The 26,365-nt window shown below is 37.5% G+C and overlaps 1 protein-coding gene across 1 annotated transcript in view; it reads left to right on the top strand.

Annotated features, from left to right (window-relative positions):
* Positions 1–26,365, top strand: part of CCDC91 (coiled-coil domain containing 91) — a 312,709-nt gene that overhangs the window by 213,805 nt on the left and 72,539 nt on the right. The window contains exon 11 of the mRNA XM_079714620.1: positions 3,533–3,709. Within this exon, the coding sequence (XP_079570746.1) occupies positions 3,533–3,709 (177 nt within the window). The remainder of the gene's footprint in view (positions 1–3,532; positions 3,710–26,365) is intronic.

Below are 26,365 nucleotides of genomic sequence, written 5' to 3'. Positions count from 1 at the left end.
CTTCGGCTGAAACAGTCCTATCTCAAAATCAGACCAAAGTTCCAAATGCATGCAGAACAAGGCCTTAGCCAGAAAGACGAAACCTTAAATTAGATTCTGAATAAAACCTGGAGAGCTTCAAACACAAAGAGGGCATGAGCTTGGATCTAGGAGAAAGACGTACCTTCAAACTCCAAGGTCAGCAAGAAAGCAGTGAGCGACAGTGGGCTCAGTTGTGGGTACCACATCTGTTCAATAGCCCCAGAGCCTTCGGAGGTCTTCTCTGGTCCTATAGGGACCACCAAAGTGTTGACCTAAAATAAATAGACTGCCAGATATTTCTCCAGCAATAATGAGTTTATTCAGGAACAGCAGAGAATTGCAGTTTGGGGTCTGCAACCATGGTGAGCCACGTGCAAGTCCCCATACAGCAAGGGAGAATGCTTTATCAAGGGGAGAAGGAAGTTGGGAGGGCTGTGGTAAACAGAGTCCAGGGCATTTCATTGGCCGAGTTCTTGCCAGGGAAGTAGAGGAGTCTGTCTTCTTCCTGTTGGGCTCTGCCATTGTCGAAGCACTTATAAGGTGAGAGCTCTGCCTTATGGTCTCCTGACACTATTTAATTGAGGTTTCTGTTTATTAATTTTTTAACACAAATATAGCACTGAGTGTTGGGTTTGGAATTTAGATTTAAATTTAGTAAACAAACGTTGAAAGTCTCATAGGTACAGATCACTGTGCTGAGGTGGACGTTCAAGAATGACCATGATTTTGTCTTTTTCTTAAAGAATTTACAATCATGTAAAAAAAATATTGTTTATGTACTAATAAGGTAAGAAGGAATGCATTAAATTATTATGAGTATATAGATAGTATTTCCATGGCATTCATAGGAGGTTTTTTTTGTTTTGTTTATTTATTTATTTATTTATTTGGTTGCGCTGGGTCTTAGTTAGTTGCGGCATGTGGGATCTAGTTCCCCTACCAGGAATCGAACCCGGGCCCCCTGCATTGGGAGCACAGAGCTCTAGCCACTGGACCACCAGGGAAGCCCCCCATAGGAGTTTTTAACAATAAATTACTTTTGAACTGAGCCTTGGAGGATGGCTAACATTCTGAATAGTGAGTTTGAATTTTATTCCATAGGTAAGTAGAGACACATTGAAATTTCTGAGTATAGGTGCATCATAATGGTAACTGACATTAATTTTTGGGAAATTGGAGCAAGAAAGGCCAAAGGCAGGGAAAGAATTAACAGAGTGCATCTGAAGTTTGCATAAGAGATAGTGAGTGGCAGAAATAAAGTAGTAGTAGTAGCTTGGAAAGGAATGAAATAGGCAAATTCTAGAAGTAGTTAGGAGATAGTGTCAACATGTTTGGTGTGGATGAGGTGGCCAGTTTGTGAACTGCCAGAATATTCATTCAGCAGCAACATAGAAAGTAATACCATTTCCTTGGTATAGAGTTTGAGCTGCCTGTGATATATCTAGATGATAAAGTCAAGTAGGCAGCTAAATCTACATGACATTTACAGCTCAGTAGATAGGAATCTCCTGAAGATATTAATATGGGTTAGTATGATTTTTTGTTTGTTTGTTTTTTTGTTTTCCAGCAGAGAGTTGGTAATAGTAGCCATGGAAATTATTGTCATGTATAATTACCTCAAAGGAGTAACAAGTAGAGTAACAAGTGGTCCAAGTTCTTAGCCCTGAAAGAACTCCAAAATTTAAAATCCAGAGGAAGGAAGAAGTTACAAAGAATTGAATTGAAAAGACTCAGCAAAATGCATAGGAGAAATATAAGCAGCAGGCTCTCATGAAAACCAAGAAAAGAGAGGGCTTCACAAAGTCAGAAATAATCAACTATATAGAATGTTGCTTTGAGGTCATGAATGTAAAGATTAAAACAAAAAATATCGTTTGGTTTAAACAACATGGAAGGCATTGCTGAACATAGTAAGAGAATAATTTAGGAGAAGAATTGTGCAATAAAACAGGAGTTCAAAAAATGGTGACTGTCAGCTTTAATGACTTTTGTCAAATTTGGTTGTGAACTGGAAGCAAGAAAAGTGGTAAGTCTCTCAGGAGTAGGAGGTCCATGGACTTTACTATGTACGATGGTTTTCTTGAGGAAAATTCTTGTGCAGCTGTTTGAGTTGCAACTGAAATAGGCTCTTTTTTTTCATTGAACGCCATTTTACTGAATTAGTAGGGTTATACAGACTTTAGTATTTGGCAGACATTTTGTCCAAAATAAGCAGAGTGAGCCCAGCACCTTAAGGACAAAAACTGACAGTTCTTGTTGCCAATGATAAAATTCGAGCTTTAAAAAAAAATTAGAATTTTAGAAAATTTATTTCTACTTTTTAATAAAGACTCTTCTGATGAGATTGATGGTGTTATTAACAAAAATGTGGCTTTTTTGGTTATAGTATAGCGAAATGTGTCAACATCTGGAGGAGATGCATAAGTCATTGAATCAATGTTTGCCAAATAAAAAATGTTTAAAAAATACATAAAGGATTCATTCAAAATGCAAGAAAAGATTGTAATGTAACAGAGTACAAAAAATTCATTGACATGATTTTATTTTTCTTATTGCAACTTACCATTAAGAACTACCCCTTGTTAAGTTTTGGTGTGGAATCAGAAAGAATATCTACAGTAATCTCAACTGGCTACTAAATAATTCTCGCTTTTCTTCTACATATATTTGTGAGTCTGGGTTTTTCTTATATATTCCAACTAAAAATATCATTACAGATTTAATACAGAAGGCAGGTATAAGAATCTAGGCTCTCTTCTTTAAGTCAGATAGTAAGGAGGTTTACAAACATTCTTCTCACTTTTTAATTTTGGAAAATGTAGTTATTTTTCATAAAATACAGTATTTATTAATATATAATGCACTTACTGTTATTAATTATAAATGAATTAATAAGGTATTTTTATTTTCTCTTGGTTTGAATATCTAATATGGTAAATCTTAATATGTATAACCCATGTAAACAAAAGCTCTTAGAAGTCCTCTATAATTTTTAAGAGTATAAAGAGACCTAAGACAAAATAGTTTGAACACTGCTACTTTAGGCCACGACTTGGTTTCTTTGAAGTTTAGAAATGCCATGGAGGGGCTTCCCTGGTGGCGCAGTGGTTGAGAGTCCGCCTGCCGATGCGGGGGATACGGGTTCGTGCCCCGGTCTGGGAGGATCCCGCATGCCGCGGAGCGGCTGGGCCCGTGAGCCATGGCCGCTGGGCCTGCGCGTCCGGAGCCTGTGCTCTGCAACGGGAGTGGCCACAACAGTGAGAGGCCCGCGTACCGCAAAAAAAAAAAAAAAAAAAAAAAAAAAAAAAAGAAATGCCATGGAAATAAGTTCGTTATTTGTGTATAAACAAATAATTAATTTTATTTTACAGCAGTTATTATGTATGAGTAAAAAAAAACATGTCAGAAATAAACCCTGTAGGATCAAAATTTTGAGTTTTTTAGGTTAACTCAAGTCTGTCTTATTCCAGGAACTATTGTGGTCACTCATTCAAATATTTTTGTTTTGAAGCTTGAGAAAGAAGCGATGAAGGATGCAGTTTTAAAAGCTATAGAAGAAGAAAGAAAAAATTTGGAAAAAGCCCATGCAGAAGAAAGGGAGTTATGGAAGACTGAACATGCAAAAGATCAAGAGAAAGTATCTCAGGCAATTGAAAGAGCTATACAAGAGCAAAGAAAAATTAATCAGGTTAGTAAAATTAGTTCTTTATAAATATTTTTTCTTATTTTTTGCAAAATAAAGTAGCTTTACTATTATTTTATCTTACTTAAAATAACCTTACTGGGCATAATTATTTTACTTTTGAGTATAATACTTTAACTGAATAATTTTTACTATATCTCTACTTTTCACTTTTTTTTCTTTTAGTTTCTTTTTTTAACATCTTTATTGCAGTATAATTGCTTTACAATGGTGTGTTAGTGTCTGCTTTATAACAAAGTGAATCAGTTATACATATGCCCCCATATCTCTTCCCTCTTATGTCTCCCTCCTTCCGACCCTCCCTATCCCACCCCTCTAGGTGGTCACAAAGCACTGAGCTGATCTCCCTGTGCTATGCGGCTGCTTCCCACTAGCTATGTATTTCACATTTGGTAGTGTATATATGTTCATGCCACTCTCTCACTTTGTCCCAGCTTACCCTTCCCCCTTCCCGTGTCCTCAACTCCATTCTCTAGTAGGTCTGCGTCTTTATTCCTGTCTTGCCCCTGGGTTCTTCATGACCATTTATTTTTTTTTTGATTCCATATATATGTATTAGCATATGGTATTTGTTTTTCTCTTCCTAACTTACTTCACTCTGTATGACAGACTCTAGGTCCATCCACCTCACTACAGATAATTCAATTTCATTTCTTTTTATGGCTGACTAGTATTCCATTGTATATATTTGCCACATCTTCTTTATCTATTCATCTGTTGATGGACAATTAGGTTGCTTCCATGTCCTGGCTATTGTAAATAGAGCTACAATTAACACTTTGGTACATGACTATTTTTGAGTTATGGTTTTCGCAGGGTATATGCCCAGTAGTGGGATTGCTGGGTCGTAAGGTAGTTCTATTTTTAGTTTTTTAAGAAACCTCCATACTGTTCTCCATAGTGGCTGTATCAATTTGCATTCCCACCAACAGTGCAAGAGGGTTCCCTTTTCTACACATCCTCTCCAGCATTTATTGTTTGTAGATTTTTTGATGATGGCCATTCTGACCGGTGTGAGATGATATCTCATTGTAGTTTTGATTTGCATTTCTCTAATCATTAATGATGTTGAGCATTCTTCCATGTGTTTGTTGGCAATCTGTATATCTTCTTTGGAGATATGTCTACTTAGGTCTTCCACCCATTTTTGGATTGCATTGTTTCTTTTGGTGATATTGAGGTGCATGAGCTGCTTGCAAATTTTAGAGGTTAACCCTTTGTCAGTTGCTTCATTTGCAAATATTTTCTTCTCCTCTGAGTGTTGTCTTTTCTCTTGTTTATGGTTTCCCTTACTGTGCCAAAGCTTTTAAGTTTCATTAGGTCCCATTTGTTTATTTTTGTTTTAATTTCCATTTCTCTAGGAGGTGAGTCAAAAAGGATCTTGCTGTGATTTATGTCATAGAGTGTTCTGCCTATGTTTTCCTGTAAAAGTTTGATAGTGTCTAGCTTTACATTTAGGTCTTTAATCCATTTTGAGGGGTTTTTTTGTGTGTATGGTGTTAAGGAGGTCCAAATTCATTCTTTTACATATAGCTGTCCAGTTTTCCCAGCACCACTTATTGAAGAGGCTGTCTATTCTCTACTGTATATTCTTGCCTCCTTTATCAAAGATAAGGTGATCATAGTGCATGGGTTTATCTCTGGGCTTTCTATCCTGTTCCATTGATCTATATTTCTGTTTTTGTGCCAGTAACATACTGTCTTGATTGCTGTAGCTTTGTAGTATAGTCTGAAGTCAGGGAGACTGATTCCTCCAGCTCCATTTTTCTTTCTCAAGATTGCTTTGGCTATTCGGGGTCTTTTGTGTTTCCATACAAATTCTGAAATTTTTTGTTCCAGTTCTGTGAAAAATTCTAGTGGTAGTTTGATAAGGATTGCATTGAATCTGTAGATTGCTTTGGGTAATAGACTCATTTTCACAATGTTGATTCTTCCCATCCAAGAACGCGGTATATCTCTCCATCTATTTGTATTATCTTTAATTTCTTTCATCAATGTCTTATAATTTTCTGCATACAGGTCTTTTGTCTCCTTAGGTAGGTTTAATCCTAGATATTTTATTCTTTTTATTGCAAAGGTAAATGGGAGTGTTTTCTTAATTTCACTTTCAGATTTTTCATCATTAGTGTATAGGAATGCAAGAGATTTCTATGCATTAATTTTGTATCCTGCTACTTTACCGAATTCATTGATGAGCTCTAGTAGTTTTCTGGTAGCAACTTTAGGATTCTCTTTGTATGGTATCATGTGATCTGCAAACAGTGACAGCTTTACTTCTTCTTTTCTGATTTGGATTCCTTTTATTTCTTTTTCTCTTGCGATTGCTGTGGCAAAAACTTCCAAAAATATGTTGAATAATACTGGTGAGAGTGGGCAACCTAGTCTTGTTCCTGATCTTAGTGGAAATGATTTCAGTTTTTCACCATTGAGGATGATGTTGGCTGTGGGTTGGTCATATATGGCCTTTATTATGTTGAGGAAAGTTCCCTCTATGCCTACTTTCTCCAGGGTTTTTATCATAAATTGGTGTTGAATTTTGTCGAAAGCTTTCTCTGCATCAATTGATGATCATATGGTTTTTCTCCTTCAAATTGTTAATATGTGTATCATATTGATTGATTTGCATATATTGAAGAATCCTTGCATTCCTGGGATAAACCCCACTTGATCACGGTGTGTGATCCTTTTAATGTGCTGTTGGATTCTGTTTGCTAGTATTGTGTTGAGGATTTTTGCATCTATGTTCATCAGTGATATTGGCCTGTAGTTTTCTTTCTTTGTGACATCTTTGTCTGGTTTTGGTATGAGGGTGATGGTGGCCTCATAGAATGAGTTTGGGAGTGTTCCTCCCTCTGCTATGTTTTGGAAGAGTTTGAGAAGGATAGGTGTTAGCTCTTCTCTAATTTTTTGATAGAATTCACCTGTGAAGCCATCTGGTCCTGGGCTTTTCTTTGTTGGAGGATTTTTAATCACAGATTCAATTTCAGTACTTGTGATTGGTCTGTTCATATTTTCTATTTCTTCCTGGTTAATTCTCGGAAGTTTGTGCATTTCTAAGAATTTGTCCATTTCCTCCACGTTGTCCTTTTCATTGCCCTAGAGTTGCTTGTAGTAATCTCTCATGATCCTTTGTATTTCTGCAGTGTCAGTTGTTACTTCTCCTTTTTCATTTCTAATTCTATTGATTTGCGTCTTCTCCCTTTTTTTCTTAATGAGTCTTGCTAATGGTTTATCAATTTTGTTTATATGCTCAAAGAACCAGCTTTTAGTTTTACTGATCTTTGCTATCGTTTCCTTCATCTATTTTGCATTTATTTCTCATCTCATCTTTATGATTTCTTTCCTTCTGCTAACTTTGAGGTTTTTTTATTCTTCTTTCTCTAATTGTTTTAGGCATAAGGTTAGGTTGTTTATTTGAGATGTTTCTTGTTTTCTCAGGTAGGATTGTATTGCTGTAAACTTCCCTCTTAGAACTGCTTTTGCTGCATCCCATAGGTTTTGGGTCGTCGTGTTTTCATTGCCATTTGCTTCTAGGTATTTTTTGATTTCTTCCGTGATCTCTTGGTCATTAAGTAGTGTATTGTTCAGCCTCCATGTGTTTGTATTTCTTACAGACTTTTTCCTGTATTTGATATCTAGTCTCATAGAGTTGTGGTTGGAAAAGATACTTGATATAGTTTCATTTTCTTAAATTTAGCAAGGCTTGATTTGTTACCCAAGATATGATCTATCCTGGAGAATGTTCCATGAGCACTTGAGAAGAATGTGTATTCTGTCGTTTTTGGATGAAATGTCCTATAAATATCAGTTAAGTCCATCTTGTTTAAGGTATCATTTAAAGCTTGTGTTTCCTTATTTATTTTCATTTTGGATGATCTCTCCATTCGTGAAAGTTGGGTGTTAAAGTCCCCTTCTATGATTGTGTTACTGTCGATTTCCCCTTTTATGTCTGTTAGTATTTCCCTTATGTATTGAGATGCTCCTATTTTGGGTGCATAAATATTTACAGTTGTTATATCTTCTTGGATCGATCCCTTGATCATTATTTAGTGTCCTTCTTTGTCTCTTTTAACAGTCTTTATTTTAAAGTCTATTTTGTCTGATATGAGAATTGCTACTCCAGCTTTCTTTTGATTTCCATTTGCATTGAATATCTTTTTCCATCCCCTCACTTTCAGTCTGTATGTGTCCCTAGGTCTGAAGTGGGTCTCTTGTAGACAGCATCTATACGGGTCTTGTTTTTGTATCCATTCAGCCAGTCTGTGTCTTTTGGTGGGAGCATTTAGTCCATTTACATTTAAGGTAATTATCGATATATATGTTTCTGTTACCATTTTCTTAATTGTTTTGGGTTTGTTATTGTAGGTCTTTTCCTTCTCTTGTCTTTCCTGCCTATAGGAGTTCCTTTAGCATTTGTTGTAAAGCTGGTTTGGTGGTGCTGAGTTCTCTTAGCTTTTGCTTCTCTGTAAAGCTTTTAATTTCTCCATCAAATCTGAATGAGATCCTTCCTGGGTAGAGTAATCTTGGTTGTATGTTTTTCTCTTTCATCACTTTAAATATGTCCTGCCACTCCCTTCTGGCTTGCAGAGTTTCTGCTGAAAGATCAGCTGTTAACTTTACAGGGATTCTCTTGTGTGTTATTTGTTGTTTTTCCCTTGCTGCTCTAAATATGTTTTCTTTGTTTTTAATTTTTGATAGTTTGATTAATATGTGCCTTGGTGTGTTTCTCCTTGGATTTGTCCTGTATGGGACTCTCTGTGCTTCCTGGACTTGATTAACTATTTCCTTCCCCATATTAGGGAAGTTTTCAACTATAATCTCTTCAAATATTTTCTCAGTCCCTTTCTTTTTCTCTTCTTCTTCTGGGACCCCTATAACTCGAATGTGGTGTGTTTAATGTTGTCCCAGAGGTCTCTGAACTGTCCTCAGTTCTTTTCATTCTTTTTTCTGTATTCTACTCTGCAGTAGTTATTTCCACTCTTTTATCTTCCAGATCACTTATCCGTTGTTCTGCCTCACTTATTCTGCTATTGAACCCTTCTAGAGAATTTTTAATTTCATTTACTGTGTTGTTCATGATTGTTTGTTTGCTCTTTAGTTCTTCTAGGTCCTTGTTAAATGTTTCTTGTATTTTCTCCATTCTATTTCCAAGATTTTGGATCATCTTATCTATCATTATTCTGAATTCTTTTTCAGGTAGACTGCCTATTTACTCTTCATTTGTTAGGCCTGGTGGGTTTTTATCTTGCTCCTTCATCTGCTGTGTGTTCTTCTGTCTTCTCATTTTGCTTAACTTACTGTGTTTTGGGTCTCCTTTTTGCAGGCTGCAGGTTCGTGGTACCCGTTTTTTTTGTTGTCTGTCCTCAGTGGCTAAGGTTGGTTTAGTGGGTTGTGTAGGCTTCCTGGTGGAGGAGCTAGTGCCTGTGTTCTGGTGGATGAGGCTAGATCTTGGCTTTCTAATGGGCAGGTCCATGTCTGGTGGTGTGTTTTGGGTTGTCTGTGACCTTATTATGATTGTAGGCTGCTCCTCTGCTAGGGTTGTGTTTCTGTCTTGCTAGTTGTTTGGAGTAAGTGTCTAGCACTGTAGCTTGCTGGTCATTGAGTGGAGCTGGGTCTTGGCGTTGAGATGGAGATCTCTGGGAGATTTTCACCATTTGATATTATGTGGAGCTGGGAGGTCTCTGGTGGACCAATGTCCTGAACTTGGGTCTCCCTTCCCAGAGGCACGGCCCTGATACCTGGCTGGAGCACCAAGAGCCTTTCATCCACACGGAGCAGAATAAAAGGGAGGAAAAACAGAAAGAAAGAAAGAAAGAAAGAAAGAAAGAAAGAAAGAAAGAAAGAAAGAAAGAAGAAGATAAAATAAAATAAAGTTATTAAAATTAAAATAAGTATTAAAAAAATTTATTAATTAATAAAATAATAAAGAAATTTAAAATACGAAAGAGAGAAAGAAGAGAGCAACCAGACCAAAAAACAAATCCACCAATCCACAAGTGCTAAAAACCATGTGAAAAAGAAGAAAAAAAAAAAAAAACGGACAGACAGAACCCTGGGACAAATGGTAAAAGCAAAGCTATACAGACAAAACCGCACACAGAAGCATACTTCTGGGAGAGATTTCCCTTTTTCTTTTTTATTCGCACAGCTCCTGGGGTTCAGCTATGGATTTGGACCTGCCTCTGTGTGTAGGTCGCCGGAGGGCTTCTGTTCTCTTCTCAGACAGGACGGAATTAAAGGAGCAGCTGCTTTGGGGGCTCTGGCCCACTCAGAGTGGTGGGAGGGTGAGGCATGGAGTGCGGCACGAGCCTGATGCGGCAGAGGCTGGCATGACATTGCACCAGCCTGAGGTGCCGTGTGTTCTCCCAGGGAAGTTGTCGCTAGATCATGGGCCCCTGGCAGTGGCGGGCTGCACAGGCTCCCTGCAGGGGGGGTTTGGATAGTGACCTGTACATGCACATATCCTTCTTGGTGGTGGCAGCAGCCAACTTAGCATCTCATGCCCGTCTCTGGGGTCCACGCTGATAGCCGCGGCTCACGCCCGTCTATGGAGCTCCTTTAAGCAGCGCTCTTAATCCCCTCTCCTTGTGCACCGGGAAACAAAGAGGGAAGAAAAAGTCTCTTGTCTCTTCGGCAGCTCCAGACTTTTTCCCAGACTCCCTCCCAGCTAGCTGTGGCGCACTAGCCCCTTCAGGCTGTGTTCACACCACCAGTCCTCTCCCTGGGATCTGACCAAAGCCCGAGCCTCAGTTCCCAGCCCCCGCCCACCCGGCGGGTGAGCAGAGAAGTCTCTCGGGCTGGTGAGTGCTGTTCGGCACCGATCCTCTTTGCGAAAATCTCTGCACTTTGCCCTCCGCACCCCTGTTGCTGCGCTGTCTTCCGTGGCTCCGAAGCTTTCCCCCCTGCCACCTGCAGTCTCCGCCCGCGAAGGGGCTTCCTAGTGTGTGGAAACCTTTCCTCGTTAATGGCTCCCTCCCACTGGTGCAGGTCTCGTCCCTATTGTTTTGTCTCTGTTTTTTCTTTTGCGCTACCCAGGTACGTGGGGAGCTTCATGCCTTTTGGGACATCTGAGGTCTTCTGCCAGCATTCAGTAGGTGTTCTGTAGTTGTTCCGCATGTAGATGTATTTGTGATATATTTCTGGGGAGGAAGGTGATCTCCACGTCTTACTCTTCTGCCATCTTGAAACTCCTCCTTTACTTTTTTTTTTTTTTTTTTTTTGCAATACACGGGCCTCTCACTGCCGTGGCCTCTCCCGTTGCAGAGCACAGGCTCCGGACACACAGGCTCAGCGGCCATGGCCCACAGGCCCAGCCGCTCCGTGACATGTGGGATCTTCCCGGACCGGGGCACGAACCCGTGTCCCCTGCATCGGCAGGCAGACTCAACCACTGCGCCACCAGGGAAGCCCCCTCCTTTACTTTTTAATGCTGATAATTTTACCTTTTTACTCTATATTCAAAGAAGTTAGAATCCAAATTTATGTTTAGTCTTTGGAACTACATTGTCTCCTGTTTACTATGCTTGTTTTTCTTTTTCACAAACACACACATGCACATACAATCAACGTTAATAATATATATGTGTGGAAAACAGTTTGATTCATTTATGTCTAATATATATTTCTAAATACCTGTAGTTGGTAGTAATAATAGAAACTCACAAATAACCCCTGTAATCTCATAAGATATATACATATCAACAAATATGGCCTACGTACAAAATAACTTTTGATTACTGAACAATTAAAAATTGTATTAGTTTAATTTTCCATATTTGAATTTGCATGGTACTATTTTACTTGTGTTTAGTCTTTTCTTTATATAGGTATGAGATACCTAAATAAGTTTTTCCTCCAACAAGTGTAAAAACCAGAAAGTAACATTCATAGGAGTCTTTGTTTTACATGATCAAAGCATCACATGTATTTCCATTGTTCATTCAACCATACATTGTAAATGTGGCTGAAATGACTTAAGTTTTTTTTTTTAACTTTTGAGAACAAAAACCCAGAAGATTTTCTTTCCACTCATTAACTAGTCTTAATGAAGCCCTAGGAAACAATGCTTCTAATATCCAGGATCAGTGTTATATATTTTTTTAAATGTCACTTAGGTTTACTCTGAACAACATAGTTATCCGTTTATTATGAAAATGAAACATCTGTAAGTAGGGTCTATAACAGCATAACAGTAATGTGGTAATAGAGTTTATCTTTTTTTCTTTGCTTTTTTCCACTAGAGTAGTGATTATTTTCCAATTCTTTCTGTAACCTATTTTAATGTTAACAAATATATCTTACATATATGTTTAATTGTCTGTCAGTTCACTTGGTTGGAATTCCATGCCAGTAATGTCAAGATCATTGCTTAAGTCCTGATTTGTGAGAGTTTACTTAAAACTTCTTTGTGACCACAGACTACTCCTTCAACCTCACATAGATGTGGGCTATTAGTCACCATGAAATTGGGAAAGAGAGCATGAATAAATCAGCACTTTTTCATCACCCAAAGAAAAAAACATATATCTTTAAGAGCACCCTTCTCTGTGAGTTTGTTAGGCACCTTCTTGTCCATAAGAAACACTATAGTAAATGATAGACTTTAAAATTCATTCTCTATAGGCTCAGAGTACTGTGAAGATAATCCAGTCATGTCATGAATAATACATGTGTTTATTTTCTTACAAATGGTTGCATATTTTCCTAGAGAGAGAGAGGGAGAAAAAAAAAAGTGTGTGTGTGTGTGTGTGTGTGTGTGTGTGTGTATTTTATTGCCTTGTAGCTGACAGTTGAAGAGAGAAGATATATAGCAGAAAAAACAATGTTGCCAGGTAACTCATATTTTCAAAAGTGAGGTTGTCCTATCAAATGTATTTCAAGTCTTCCTTAAACAGCTCACTACTTTTATTCTCACATGGTTACAGGAAGAACTACAACGAAACAACTCTTAGCCCCTTAAACCTTCATAGTCCTATTCTAGAAAATTGACAAATGACTTTTCCTGGGAGCTAGATGGATCTAATTCATCTTTTATGTCTTTTATTTACTTAGACCAGCAGGGTAAGCAAATAAGTTGCCATGTTCAAACTTAATGTTTGGTGATTTACATTAACAATTGAAAAGACTGCCTATAATATTCCAGGGACTGTACTTATTTCTGGGGATACAGTAGTTAAAAAAAAAAATGTCCCTACATTCTTGTGGAGAAAACTGACAGGAAACTATTAAAGGTATAATAAAATGTGAAGTAATGATCAATGTCATGAAGAAAAATGAAGCTGTGTAAGAGCTAGAGAGTGAGGGAACCAATATAAAAATAGGGTAGTCGGGTAAGGACTCTAAGGAGGTCGCATTTGAGCTGATGCCTGCCTTGAAGTGAGGAGTTTACTTTGAGACTAGCTGGGGTAAAAGTGTTTCACACATGGTGAATAGCAAGTGCAACGGGTTTGAGGCAGAAAGATGCTTGGTGTAATTAAAACTGTATGGCACTGTTATGGATGTAGACACACAGACCAATGGAATAGGATAGAATACAGAAAGAGACACAAAATTTCCTGTAATTTGCAAATTTGTAAAAATGAAGTTACAAATCAGATAAGTTACTGTAGCACATCAGGGTTTTTAATCTGGGTTCCATGGAAGGGGGCCCTAGACAGTCTGTGAATTTACTGAAATTATGCAAAATTTGTATATATGTGCAGATTTTTTTTGCAGAGATACTCCATAGCTTTTATTAGATTCTCAAAAGTATTTTACTAATTAACCGAGAAAAGATTTAAAATAGTCATCCCTTGGTATCTGTGGAGGACAGCTGCCAGGGCCCACCATTAATACCAAAATCTACCAACTCTCAAGTCCTAAAATCGGCCCTCCATACTGCAGTTCTGCATCTGTGGATTCAACCAGCCATGGATCATGTAGTACTGTATGTGTTTATTGGAAAAAAAAAATGCACGTTTAACTGGACCCATGCAGTTCAAGCTTGGGTTAATCAGGGGACAACTGTAATTGCAACTGGCTGCCCATTTCCTCCTGGACTTTGTATACTAAAATGAATTTCAGATAGATTAAATATTTAAATCTAGAAGTTTAATATATTAAAAAGAAACTGGGGGGGGCTTCCCTGTTGGTTCAGTGGTTGAGAGTCTGCCTGCCGATGCAGAGGACACGGGTTCATGCCCCGGTCCGGGAAGATCCCACATGCCGCGGAGCGGCTAGGCCCGTGAGCCATGGCTGCTGAGCCTGTGCGTCCGGAGCCTGTGCTCCGCATCGGGAGAGGCCACAACAGTGAGAGGCCCACGTACCGCAAAAAAAAAAAAAAAAAAAAAAAAAAGGAAACTGGGAAAATATTGAGACTCTTTGAAAGGGAGAGTTGAAGCAGGACTTCTGGAATGGCAAGACTAAGGACCTCTGCAAATTAGCTTCTTCAGAAAGGCAATGAGAATGCTAGCAAAAATCGTCAAAATCAATTTTCCCAGATCTCTGGGTGTTAACCAAAGGTCAACAACCCAAGGAGTATTTATTCAAGAAATAGAGTTAAATCTCAGTAAGAACAGCAGGCTTTGTAGAGCTTTAACTTGCCTTATTCCCATTCCCTACTCCCCAGCAGTATGGTAACTTTAAAAGCTAGTATAGGCTCACAATCATGGTAGCTGTGGAAATCAGCCATGTAGAAGCCACTGAAGGGGGCATAATAGGTTTAGAGCTCCAGAAAAACTGTGTCTCCAGAGAATTGTTACTGTTTGGCCTGACAGTTCCCTATAAGGTCTCCATTCACAGGGCTTATCGATATTTGACCTGACTCAGAGTTTGCTCAGTGGAAAAAGCCCTGTACCCAGGATGTTTGTCAAAAACAATAAGTGGCAATTGTTTAACCTCTCAGCTGCCTGGGACAAAAATAACAGTTGGGGCAAACAAGAGACTGGCCAGAAAACTTAAAGAGAGAAGTCTGGGAAATGTGATCGCCATAGATAACTTTGCAAAGCTCTTACTTTTAAAAATGTTCCTGGAATCCTTGAAGGTCACATACATGTACAGGATTGTGCACATGTCCAGGAAAGAACTGAGAAGGTCCTAATCTCTCACCTCTGGCTAACTTTGGTTCTGTGCAAGCAGAAATTGAAGGCTAAGGCAGAGTTGTAAACTGTCAGTGTTGAAGGTATGCTCCAACACATAGAGGTCCTTGACAAATACTAAAACACTTACCAGTTCATGGTATTTAAGGAAATCTCTGTCTAATCATTAGCTGACCCCTGAGCTAACCCAGCAGAGACTTCAGTGGCTACAGTAAGACAAGGAATACAGACTGCAGAATTAGTACAGAAAATTAGTACTAAATGAAAGTTCCTAAACAGACAAGCAGCACAACAATTATTCCTGGGGGCTGGATGAGATCTAATTTCTAGAGTTCCTGCATTACATTATTTCAAATGTCCAGTTTTTATTAACACAAAATTATGAGATACGCAAAGAAACAGGAAAATGTGCTTGTAAACAGGAAAAATAAATCAATAGAAACTACAATAATGTAGGACTTAATAGACAAGGACTTTAATCTGCTATTATAAATAGTTCAGAGAACTAAAGGAAACCTTTCTCAAAATTTACAAGCCCTCATCACATACATTTATATTAGGTATGTGTTCAGAAACTAACACTAGAATCTTTTGAAAAGCTGCTCTGTTAATTTTTCAAAGTGCACCCTTTTTGCTGTAAAAGCAAGGTTTCATGTACGTGGGTATATACTTCTTTTCTTACTGTTACCTGCAGTTATAGAGTACTCATCATTTTGTTGGAAGGAAAGGCCCTAACCTCCTATCTTGTAGTTTATATTTCTCTTACAGCATATGTCTGATTCAAGTGCTTACTTGTTTGACTGACTGTCCCACTGAACTGAGAATTTTGTGAGTGTCTCAATCATATTTATGCACTTTGGAGGTCCTAGAATAATATATAGCTCCTAGAATGTGTTCAGGAGCCAAAGTATCATACTAGTGAATGTCTGATCAACCAAATGTAATTAAGTAATTGACAGTGCTATAGTCTCCTGGTGAGAACATCAGGTATCATGGTAATTTTCCTGTGTATCTTCTATAACATAGAGTCATCAACACAGAAATCCTCTGCATGTGTTATATGGTTGTTCCTTTATTACTTACTCTCACAGGAAATATTCTTACCAAACTTTGGCAAGGACTTTAGGAAGTAGTGACAAATATTAATATTCCTCAGCATGTACTGGATCAGTTACCTTCCCATTGTCTCCTTTTTATTCCTCCTGAGAGACCAGTTTGATATAGATATATATAGATATATAGTATAGATATAGCAGTAGGTAGATTCTTAAAAGCAAAATAGAGTGAGAATTAATGAATTAGCAGATACAGTAGAAGAAATTATCCATATGCATAACAGAGAGAAAAGTGAATGGAAAAAAATGGATACTAAGGGATTTAGGGAGTACAGTGAAAATGTACTACATATACAAAATGTAAACTATACATATATTGCATATATCTGTATATACATATAGTACATTGCATTCTTAGTTTTAGCTCTTTTTTAGTTTTCTGGAATTTTGATTTATTTATTTTACTCAAACGTGTCATTTTGTTTATTTTGGCTCAATCTTAGAATCAGCAAATGCCCTCAAGACAAATTAACTTTGGCTGGGCTAATGTCTCTGTCTTCTCCCAGATCTTTTTTTTTTTTTTTAATAAATGTATTTATTTGTTTATTTTTGTCTGCATTGGGTCTTTGTTGTGGTGCACGGGCTCCTCATTGTGGTGGCTTCTCTTGGCGTGGAGCACAGGCTCTAGGCACACGGGTTTCAGTAGTTGTGGCATGCGGGCTCAGTAGTTGTGGCTCGTGGGCTCTAGAGCACAGGCGCAGTAGTTGTGGCACACGGGCTTAGTTGCTCCATGGCATGTGGGATCCTCCAGGACCAGGGCTCGAACCTGTGTCCCCTGCACCGGCAGGCGGATTCTTAACCACTGTGCCACCAGGGAAGTCCTTCTCCCAGATCTTGAAACACTAGTTTTTAGTATTTAATAAGATCTTTGATGCTTTTAAAATATTTTTGTTTATTTTCTTTTATTTGGATCAGCTTCTTTAGTTTTCTAAAGCAGCGGTCTTGGTGTTAATTATATGTACACCAGTATTAGGAGACCCATTGTTATCGTATCATAAGGCAGAATTTGGAATCCCATATTTATCATAACACAAAAGAGAAAGAAATAAAAAATGAGGTGGAAATATAGTGCCTTGAATTATTTATTAGTTTAAAAATTGGGGCTTCCCTGGTGGCGCAGTGGTTGAGAGTCCGCCTGCCGATGCAGGGGACACAGGTTCGTGCCCTGGTCTGGGAGGATCCCACATGCCGCGGAGCGGCTGGGCCCGTGAGCCATGGCCACTGAGCCTGCGCGTCCAGAGCCTGTGCTCCGCAACGGGAGAGGCCACAGCAGTGAGAGGCCCGCATACCACAAAAAAAAAAAAAAAAAAAAATTGAATGGCAATATTTCTTCGTGAAAAGTGTACATGGTTTGGGCTTCAACTTTGAAAAGACAGTGCTAATTTAATGACTTGCTTGAGCATGTCTAAATGAAATTGCCATATGTGGCCATGGTCTTTGAAACCCTCTAAAAACCATGGTTTTGTTCTCATTCTTCGACCCATGAGAGCTGGAACTTTGTATGCCTTTCGCATACCAAATTCTTTTTGGATAGAGATTTGCCATTATGAACTCTCCACAATTTCATGCCCATCAGACCTGAAGTCTTTCATCATTAATAAAGTCTGCTACTCTTCTCTTCCCCCGATACATACCCTAGCCTTCCTACTTGTGACTAATATACCTAAAATATGGTCAAGGCGTCTAGGCGTATCAGTATTAAAGTTTAGTCAAGCTTGTTCTTATTTCATTCTTTTACTAAAGGCTTTTGCTAATAGTATTCAAAAGAAAAAAAAACTGATCCTAGAGCACAAAATTTTATGAATATTCCATCTTTAGGAAACCACTAATTTCTTCTTCCTCACACTTGTAGAAAATGATCCTCATTCTTAGTGTTGATAAGTTTCTACCTGATATAACCTCCATATGGGTTATCAGAAAAAATTAATATTAAAATAGATATATAGGTAGGTGAGAAGTTAGGTAGGTAGGTTAACTGTCCTAAAAGAGTATGCCAATTACAGAATAAACCACAATACATACATTCTTGGATTTGGTCTATGTACAATTTTTTCTAGAGGGACAAGGATGAAAATTCACATCAACCCCCAAGTTTGGGAAACATTGCATTGACATTTTAATGCTGACATTATAGGGGTTCACTGAACACAAACACAAAAGAATGTAGAAATTTTTATTCTATCTTGAGAGAATGCTCCAGACTCTCAGTGGTCTGGACTCCAGTTGGAGTAACATTGGTTTTCACTATATTTCAAAATAAGTGGTTTGAAATAAAGTGAACTATACTATACAATATAATAGAATAGAATTTAGATTGATGTCCATATTGCCTTGCCTTTCTCGTAATAAACTCATCACCAGTGAGTTTATCATCAGCATGTACCCTTTTGTTCAGCCAATATCTGGCATATAAGATGTCACCATAGACAGTGTGATTCATGTGAGTATCATTGTAAGATTTTGATGCCCTTCATCTGTCTTCTGTCCATGTGTTTACTGTTGTTTATTTTAGGTCGTTAGCTAAAAAACTATTTTAATGGAACTTTTTCTTCAGCTTTGCACAAAATAGCAAGATAGTGGTGTTGGTGGTCGTAGTGGTGGTGGTGGTAAAGATGGCAGTAATTATAACAATATTGGCTATCATTAGTTCTAAGTATGAGATACTTTTTAAATTGTTTTACATGTTTGATCTCATTTAATCCTCACAACCACCTTATGAAACAAAAACTATCATCCCCATTTTTACAGATGCAAAAATTAAACCTCAGGAAGATTATGTAACTTGCTCAAGGCCATAGTAACTCCTTAGAAGAGGCAACAGGCCAGATTCAAAATCAGGCAGCCGTACTCCAGAGGCCTTACAACTTGCCACTACCCTATTCTCCCTCCCAGTGTGCTCATCCTAGAATAAATACAAATACATCTTATTGATAATTAAAGTATAGATAATTTCAGTAGGAAAACATGAGGGAGCTATTTTTATTTCTTTATTCATTCAGTAATATTTATTGATCATCTGCCATGTATTGGCACTTTGGGAAGTTGTGGGCATATAGCATTGAACAAGATAGACCAGGTCCCTTGGCACTCATAGAGCTTATATTCAGGTTGAAAATGCCCTATGATAAATAAAGTAATTTGTTATAACGATATGGACTTTGAAGAAAAAATCAGGGTTATGCGTTTGTTTGAGGGTAGGTGGTAGGGGACTTTTAGATACAGAAGTTAGGAAAGAAGCCAGACTCAAAAAAAAAACTGCATGCTGCATGATTCTGTTTACAGGCATACCTCGTTTTATTATGCTTCACTTCACTGTGCTTTGCAGATACTGCATTTTTTACAAACTGAAATTTTATGACACCCCTGCCTTGAGCAAGTCTATTGGCACTATTTTTCCAAGAGCATTTGCTCATTTCATGTCTCTGGGTCACATTTTGGTAATTCTTATAATCTTTCAGACTTTTTCATTATTATTATATTTGTTGGGATCTGTGAACAGTGATCTTTGTTGTTACTATTGTAATTTTGGGGGGGCACCACTTACCACACCTATATAAATCAGCGAACTTAATCTATAAATTTTGTATGTGTTCTGACTGCTCCACCAACCAGCCATTTCCCTATTCCTCTCCCTCTCCTTGGGCCTCCCTATTCCCTGAGACACAACAATACTGAAATCAGGCCAATTAATAATTCTACAGTGACTCTTAAGTGTTTAAGTGGAAGGAAGAGTCACAGGTCTTTTACTTTAAATCAAAAGCTAAAAATGATTAAGCTTAGTGGGGAAGGCATGTCAAAAGCTGAGATAGGCTGAAAGCTAGGCTTCTAACACCAAAGAGTTAACCAAATTGTGAATGCAAAGGAAAAGTTCTTCAGGGAAATGAATAATGCTACTCCAGTGAACACACGAATAATAAGAAAGCAAAACAGCCTCATTTGCTGATACGGAGAAAGTTTTTCTGGATAAAATATAAAGCCAGCCACAACATTCCCTTAAACCAAAGCCTCATCCAGAGCAAGGCCCTAACTTTCTTCAGTTCTATGAAGGCTAAAGGAGGTGAGAAAGCTGAGAAGAAAAGTTGGAAGCTAGCAGAGGTTGGTTCATGAGGCTTAAGAAAAGAAGCCTTTTCCATAACATAAAAGTGCAAGGAGAAGCAGCAAGTGCTGATGTAGAAGCTGCAGCAAGTTATCCAGAAGATCTAGCTCAGATAATTCATGAAGGTGGCTACACTAAACAACAGATTTTTAATGTAGATGAAACAGCCTTGTATTGGAAGAAGATGCCATCTAGGACTTTCATAGCTGGAGAGGAAAAGTCAATGCCTAGCTTCAGAGCTTCAAAGGACAGGTGACTCTCTTGCTAGGGGCTAATGCAGCTGGTAATTTTAAGTTGAAGCCAGTGCTCCTTTACCATCCTGAAAATCCTAGGGCCCTTCAGAATTCTAAATTTGCTCTGCCTATGCTCCTTATAAATGGAACAACAAAGCCTGGATTACAGCACATCTGTTGACAACATGGTTTACTGAATATTTTCAGCTCACTGTTTCTACTACTCAGGAAAAAGATTCCTTTCAAAATATTACTTCTCTTCGACAATGCACCTGGTCACCCAAGAGCTCTGATGGAGATGTACAATGAGATTAATGCTGTTTTCATGCCTGATAACACAACATCCATTCTGCAGCCCATGGGTCAAGGAGTAATTTCAGCTTTCAAGTCTTATAATTTAAGAAATAGATTTTGTAAGCCTACCATAGGTACTGATTCTTTTGATGGATCTGGACAAAGTAAATTGAAAACTTCTGGAAAAAATTCACCATTCTAGATGCCATTAAGAGCATTCAGATTCACAGAAGGAGGTCAAAATATCAACATGCAGGAGTTTGGAAAAAGTTGATTCCAACCATCCTGGATGACTTTGAAGGATTCAGGACTTCAAAGTGGAGGAAGTAACTGCAGATTTAGCTAAAGCAGCAGCAGGGTTTGAGAGGACTGACTCCAAATTTGAAAGAAGTTCTACTGTGGATAAAATGCTATCAAACAGCCTTCCACGTTACAGAGATCGTTTGTGAAAGGAAGAGTCACTCAGTGCAGCAGACTTCATTGTCTTATTCTAAGAAACTGCCACGGCCGCCCAGCCTTCACCACCCACTACCCTGATCAGTCAACAGCCATCAACCTTGAGGCAAGACCTTCCATCAGCAAAAAGATTACAGCTCTCTGAAAGCTCAGATAATGGTTAACATTTTTTAGCAGTAAAGTACTTTACGGCATGTATTTTTTTTAGATATAATGCTATTGCATACTTAATAGACTGTAGCAAAGTGTAAACCTAACTTTTATATGCTCTGGGAAACCAAAAAAATTTGTGACTTGTTTTATTGAAATATTCACTTTATTGCCATGGTCTGGACCCGAACCTGCAATATCTCTGAGGTATGCCTGTATATGAAATTCTGTAGAAGGCAAAATTAATTTGGAGGAAAGAAATCAGTAGTTGACAGGGAAGAGATTTGGTGGGGGGCAGTTTGAAGGTTCTGGAAATGTTTTAATCATAATTGTGGTTGTGCTTACATTTGATTTGACAGAATATATCAAATTATTTCAGACCAGTGAATTTTACTGTATGTAAATAATATTTTAATATTTAATATTTTAAAATTAATAATATTTAAATTAAGACCAAGTCACACTGTTGATCATAGGCTTGTAGTTTTTTTTCCTGATATATTAAGAAGAAAGTTTATGACTCTGGCTTATTTGATGTTCATATTAAGTTAATTCCGTGTCCCTTAAAAATCTTTGTTAAAGAAAGTACATTTGTTATTGACACCCAAAGTAGGCAAACAGAAGAGAGTCATTAATTTTGCTGTTCTAGCAAAGTCCTGTAAAAGGACTCCAGTGCATACAGACACTTAAACTATGTCTGACGTTGGAAGCTCTTCATAATAGTTTATAACCACAGCCACTGTAATTTAGGGTTATGTTTTCCCCAAAAGCCACAGACATTACAATCAGTGGTTAAATTTTCTTTAAAAAATTTAGCATTGCCACCTGACCCTTCTTTTAAAAAAGGAAATAACATTTCTATTTTAGCAGGCCAGATAGTTTCACAACACTGAAATAATTTTTCTGTATTGACTTACTTCATTTTGATTCATTAGTTTAAAAATTTTATGTACTGAATTTTGATAGTAACCTAGTTAAGTATAGGTAGAATCTTAGATTTTTAATTGTCAACAGTATTGTATCCAGGGACAAGTGCACAATAGTACATCAACTTATCTCTCAAGACTTTTTCCTCCTATTACATTTGCTATTTCATTCATAGCCATCTACCAAGTTACCCAGCCCAGAGAACAAATTCCTCCTAGACTCTTCCTCTCTCGTCACCATTTTCATACCCTTTAACTTACTAAAGCCCTCCCATTTTACCTGTTAAATAATCCTTAAACATATACACTTCCTCCCTACCTGCTATCATTGTCTTAATTAGGGTTCTTATTGCTTACCTTGACCTCTTACATAGATGTCTTTGCTTCCAGTTTTTCCCTTTCAAATTGGAATAAATAATGTGAGTGCCTCCTCATAGCCTATAGGATATTAAAGCTACTTAGTATGATCTACATACCTTTCAGAGCATAAAATATAAATCTTTCAGGACCTGGTCTCTACCTCTCCAGCTCATGTTCTGCCACTCTGCTTCACCCTTCATGCTTTTTGTACCATACTGCTGGTACACGTACCAGGCTATTTATGGTACTGGGCTTTTAGTCATACTGTGCCTTCAGCCTAGAATGCCATTGCTTTCCATTAAACCTTCTCGTTTAATAACAGCTTTTTTTGTTAATTCAGAAGACTTCTCTGTCCACTTCTCAGATTAAATCAAGTGTTCTTTCTTCTTCATTGGCATTCAGTATTTAACTGTACACTGCCTAGCCATATTATATTGAAAGAATCTGCTTCTTTGTCTTCTCCACTAGATTATAAGCACTTTAAAAGCAGGAAATGAGTCTTGAACAAGCCACAATAGATTATAAGATGGTGCTGGACCAGCACTGTTTTAAGGAGACACGGTAATCTTTAAAAAAAAAAGGACTTGATCTTCAACAACACAATTTAGCTCTCCTAGGAGTTTTGGTTGCTTTTAAATGGAACATATTACCAAAAGTAGGGTCACCAAAATTAATGCTTTGGATGTTATGATTCTTTTTTAAAAAGTATGCATTAGATTGTCTGCTGGGTGTCAAACTGAGATGATTCTTACTATTATAGATATTGAATGAAATACAAAGTAATCTGGGCAAAAAAAGGATAATTAATTTCAGCTTCAGAGATTTGTTTACTTTGAGCAACTAGTATAGATTTGTTGTAAGGTGGTGATGAGTTGCTGTATGAGTAGTAGTAGAATTTTTTGGTCACAGTAAAGCACACTCTCTTTCACTGGTCAGTTGGAAACATCACATTCAGTTTCATGTACCCTGTTTTAAGAGAGACATTTCCAAATCAGAATGGGACTAACTTAGACATTTATTAATGCTTCCTCAGCATCTCTTCTTCTCTTCCCAGAGTGATACTTTTTATTTCTTAGCCATGTGGTTTAGGTGAGATTTAACCTATTTTCTAATCTAGGAATAAGTCCTTATTTACTTAGGCTAATGATTATATTCCATTATATTCCATCCATGTTAGAATGTTCCAGAAATTCACACATATTCTGAGTCAAGCCTATAAGACTCCATTTGGGACTTGGATTCTCAGGTATTTAAGCACTCTCATTCACAGTAAGAAAATGAGAAAATCCTTGGAACTGTTCACCTTTGTAGTTTTAACACCTAGCATAATACCATGCATAAGTCCAAGTAACCATCTTGGGACCATATGTGTAGAGCTTTTGTGAAAACGGAGCCAATACCAAAGGCAGAGCTAGAGAGGAAGAGATCCCCATCACATTGCTTGAACCCTAAGTGAAGCCTACTCTTAGTTCTTTTATGTTTTTCTGTGTGAGGGTGTGAGTTATTTTTAAAGACAGTCTGTGCTGAATTTTGTTACCTGTGATTGAACTAATTTTAACTGATTGCCAAATAAATGTGCTAAGTAGTAAATGGGGTTGAGTCCTAGCTTGTGACTCGTGTAACCTTGACCAATTTTTTAAAATGTATGGTGCTCCATTTCCTCCAATCCCATTGTAAAGTAGGATTAATAATACCTGCTTTATAGAGTTGTTGTGAGGCCCTTAGAAACATGTTTTTAAAAAAGAATATAAACTGAGATAGATTTGTAAAACAGCTTTGGAGACTATAAAATATCATGTAGATATTAGGTAGTATTGTGGTCAAGCCAGTGACAGAGCAGGAAACCTTGCCATATACTTTTGAAGGAATTGGAGTATTTAGTTCAGAGAAGAGACGAATAAAGATATGGCAACATTCCTCATGTATTTGAAGGGCTGCCATGAAGAGATATTGTTTTCTATTTATTTGAAGAGGGACAGATTAGAAGAAATAGGTGAACAATTTTAAATTGCTCAGTGCAATATAAAGTCATCAAATCACAAGTTATCTAGCAAAAAGTATATCATTTTTACCCAGGACTGTGGAGAATGTATTAGGTAGGAGATTGAAGAATGTAGGTATTGAGAATGTAATTTCTACTGTCATTTTTTTGTTCTAGGATCTCTCTATTCCTGTGTCATCATAGGTACATGTTAATTACCAACCCCGCAGAATTATACCCAGTTACTAACGTGCCCCAAGTCTACCATTCTTTTCATTTAATCATTGAAAGTTCTCTTCCAGAAATAATTACTGTAAAATCTCTTTAAAATATATTTAAAATTTTTACAACCACTTTTTAAACATATAATATTAGTTAAGTAGCTTTACTGCTTTAAACCTCAGGGTATACCTGCCTTTCAAAATGGTTCTGGGGATTAAGGGAAAATGCACATAGGTTTTGTTACTTTAAACGCCAAATATCATTGCTTTTTTTATTTTTAATACTGTTTATATTATATTTTGCTTAAGTCTGCTGTCCTTCACACAGATCTCTATTAGGTCATGGAATCTTTAATTTTAAGTACTATTAATGAGTTTATAACCCAACATAAATTCATTTAACTTACTTAGCATATTGCCTGAAACGTAGGATGTGTTGTAACTGAGATGACCACTACTGTTGTCAATACTATTTTTATTACTATTATTATTACCACCATCTTAATCACCTTTGTAGTTTTAACACCTAGCATAATACCATGCATAATAAACAGTGAGTGAATGGATAGTTGCTGTAATTACTTCAGGCTGTAGTTTCTAAACTACATCAGGGTGCCCTGGGCTGCAGTGACCTCACAGGAAGCTGCAGGATATTTTAAATATTAGAGGGCAACATAGAGATGCTTGAGATCTCTTGGAAACCAGGTAAACTACTAGCTTGTCAATACTAATTTGTCTTATATCCCTTTCTATTATATCATATTTTAGTGACCTTGGGTTTTGGGGGTTGCTGTGATAAAAAGCAAGTGTGATGCAAATATCAATGTGGAATAGGAAATGGAAGTGTTATTGTCCAATCTTAAGCCAAGATTTAAGAAGTTGTGCAATGCCTAGCATGTACAAAATTCCCATGAATAAGTAACTATGGTTAAGAATGAAATAAAAGTATTTTTCTTTCCATTTTGTGGTATGTTTTCAAATGGCTACTAAGGTATGTTCCATTAATAAATAGAACAGTTAGGTATTTCCTTTGGCCTAGAGGGCACCATGAAAAAAATTACTGAGACAGCAAGGGATCATGAACTGAGAAAGCCTGGGAAGCTTTAACCTGGTGTGTATACAGGTGCTCTGGAGGACACAAGAAATGTAAGTTATAGCCCCTACCCTTAAGTAGATTTTCTTTGAATTGGAGAAACAAATTCACTCATTCACTGAAGATGAATTATGCATCTCTGCTCTGTACCAGATACTATATTAGAGTGCTAGTCGTAAAGAATATGATCTGTAATAATTGTAATCCCTGATTTCAAAAGACTCTCAAGTTGGTAAGATAGACAAGCAAAGTACCTACTACAATTCTGAGTTTTGGAATACTTTGAGAGATAAAATATAGAGTGATCTTTGAAAGCACAAACAAAGGGTACTAGATCCACCCACACTGTGAGGAGATGTGGAAGATCTGGACCATTTAAAGGAAGGCTCCTAGAGATAATGATGCTTAAACTGCATTGTGCAGAAGGAGGAGTAGGCATGGTTATCAGAGGAGAAGGATAAGGGGAAATCGTTCCAAGGTGGCAGCATAGCATATCCAGGGAATGCAAATTGAATACTCAACTATGTGCATGACAGAATGGTTGTTTCTGCAGAGGTTACAAACATGAATGAGACTTTGTCATTGTCTTCAAAGATCTTACAATAAACTAGGGAATGTGTCAAATCCATAAATTATTCTAA

This window comes from Hyperoodon ampullatus (assembly GCF_949752795.1).
Source record: "Hyperoodon ampullatus genome assembly, chromosome: 11".
NCBI lineage: Eukaryota > Metazoa > Chordata > Mammalia > Artiodactyla > Ziphiidae > Hyperoodon > Hyperoodon ampullatus.
Note: the sequence above shows the minus strand (reverse complement) of the source record. Positions and strands in the feature narration are given on the sequence as shown.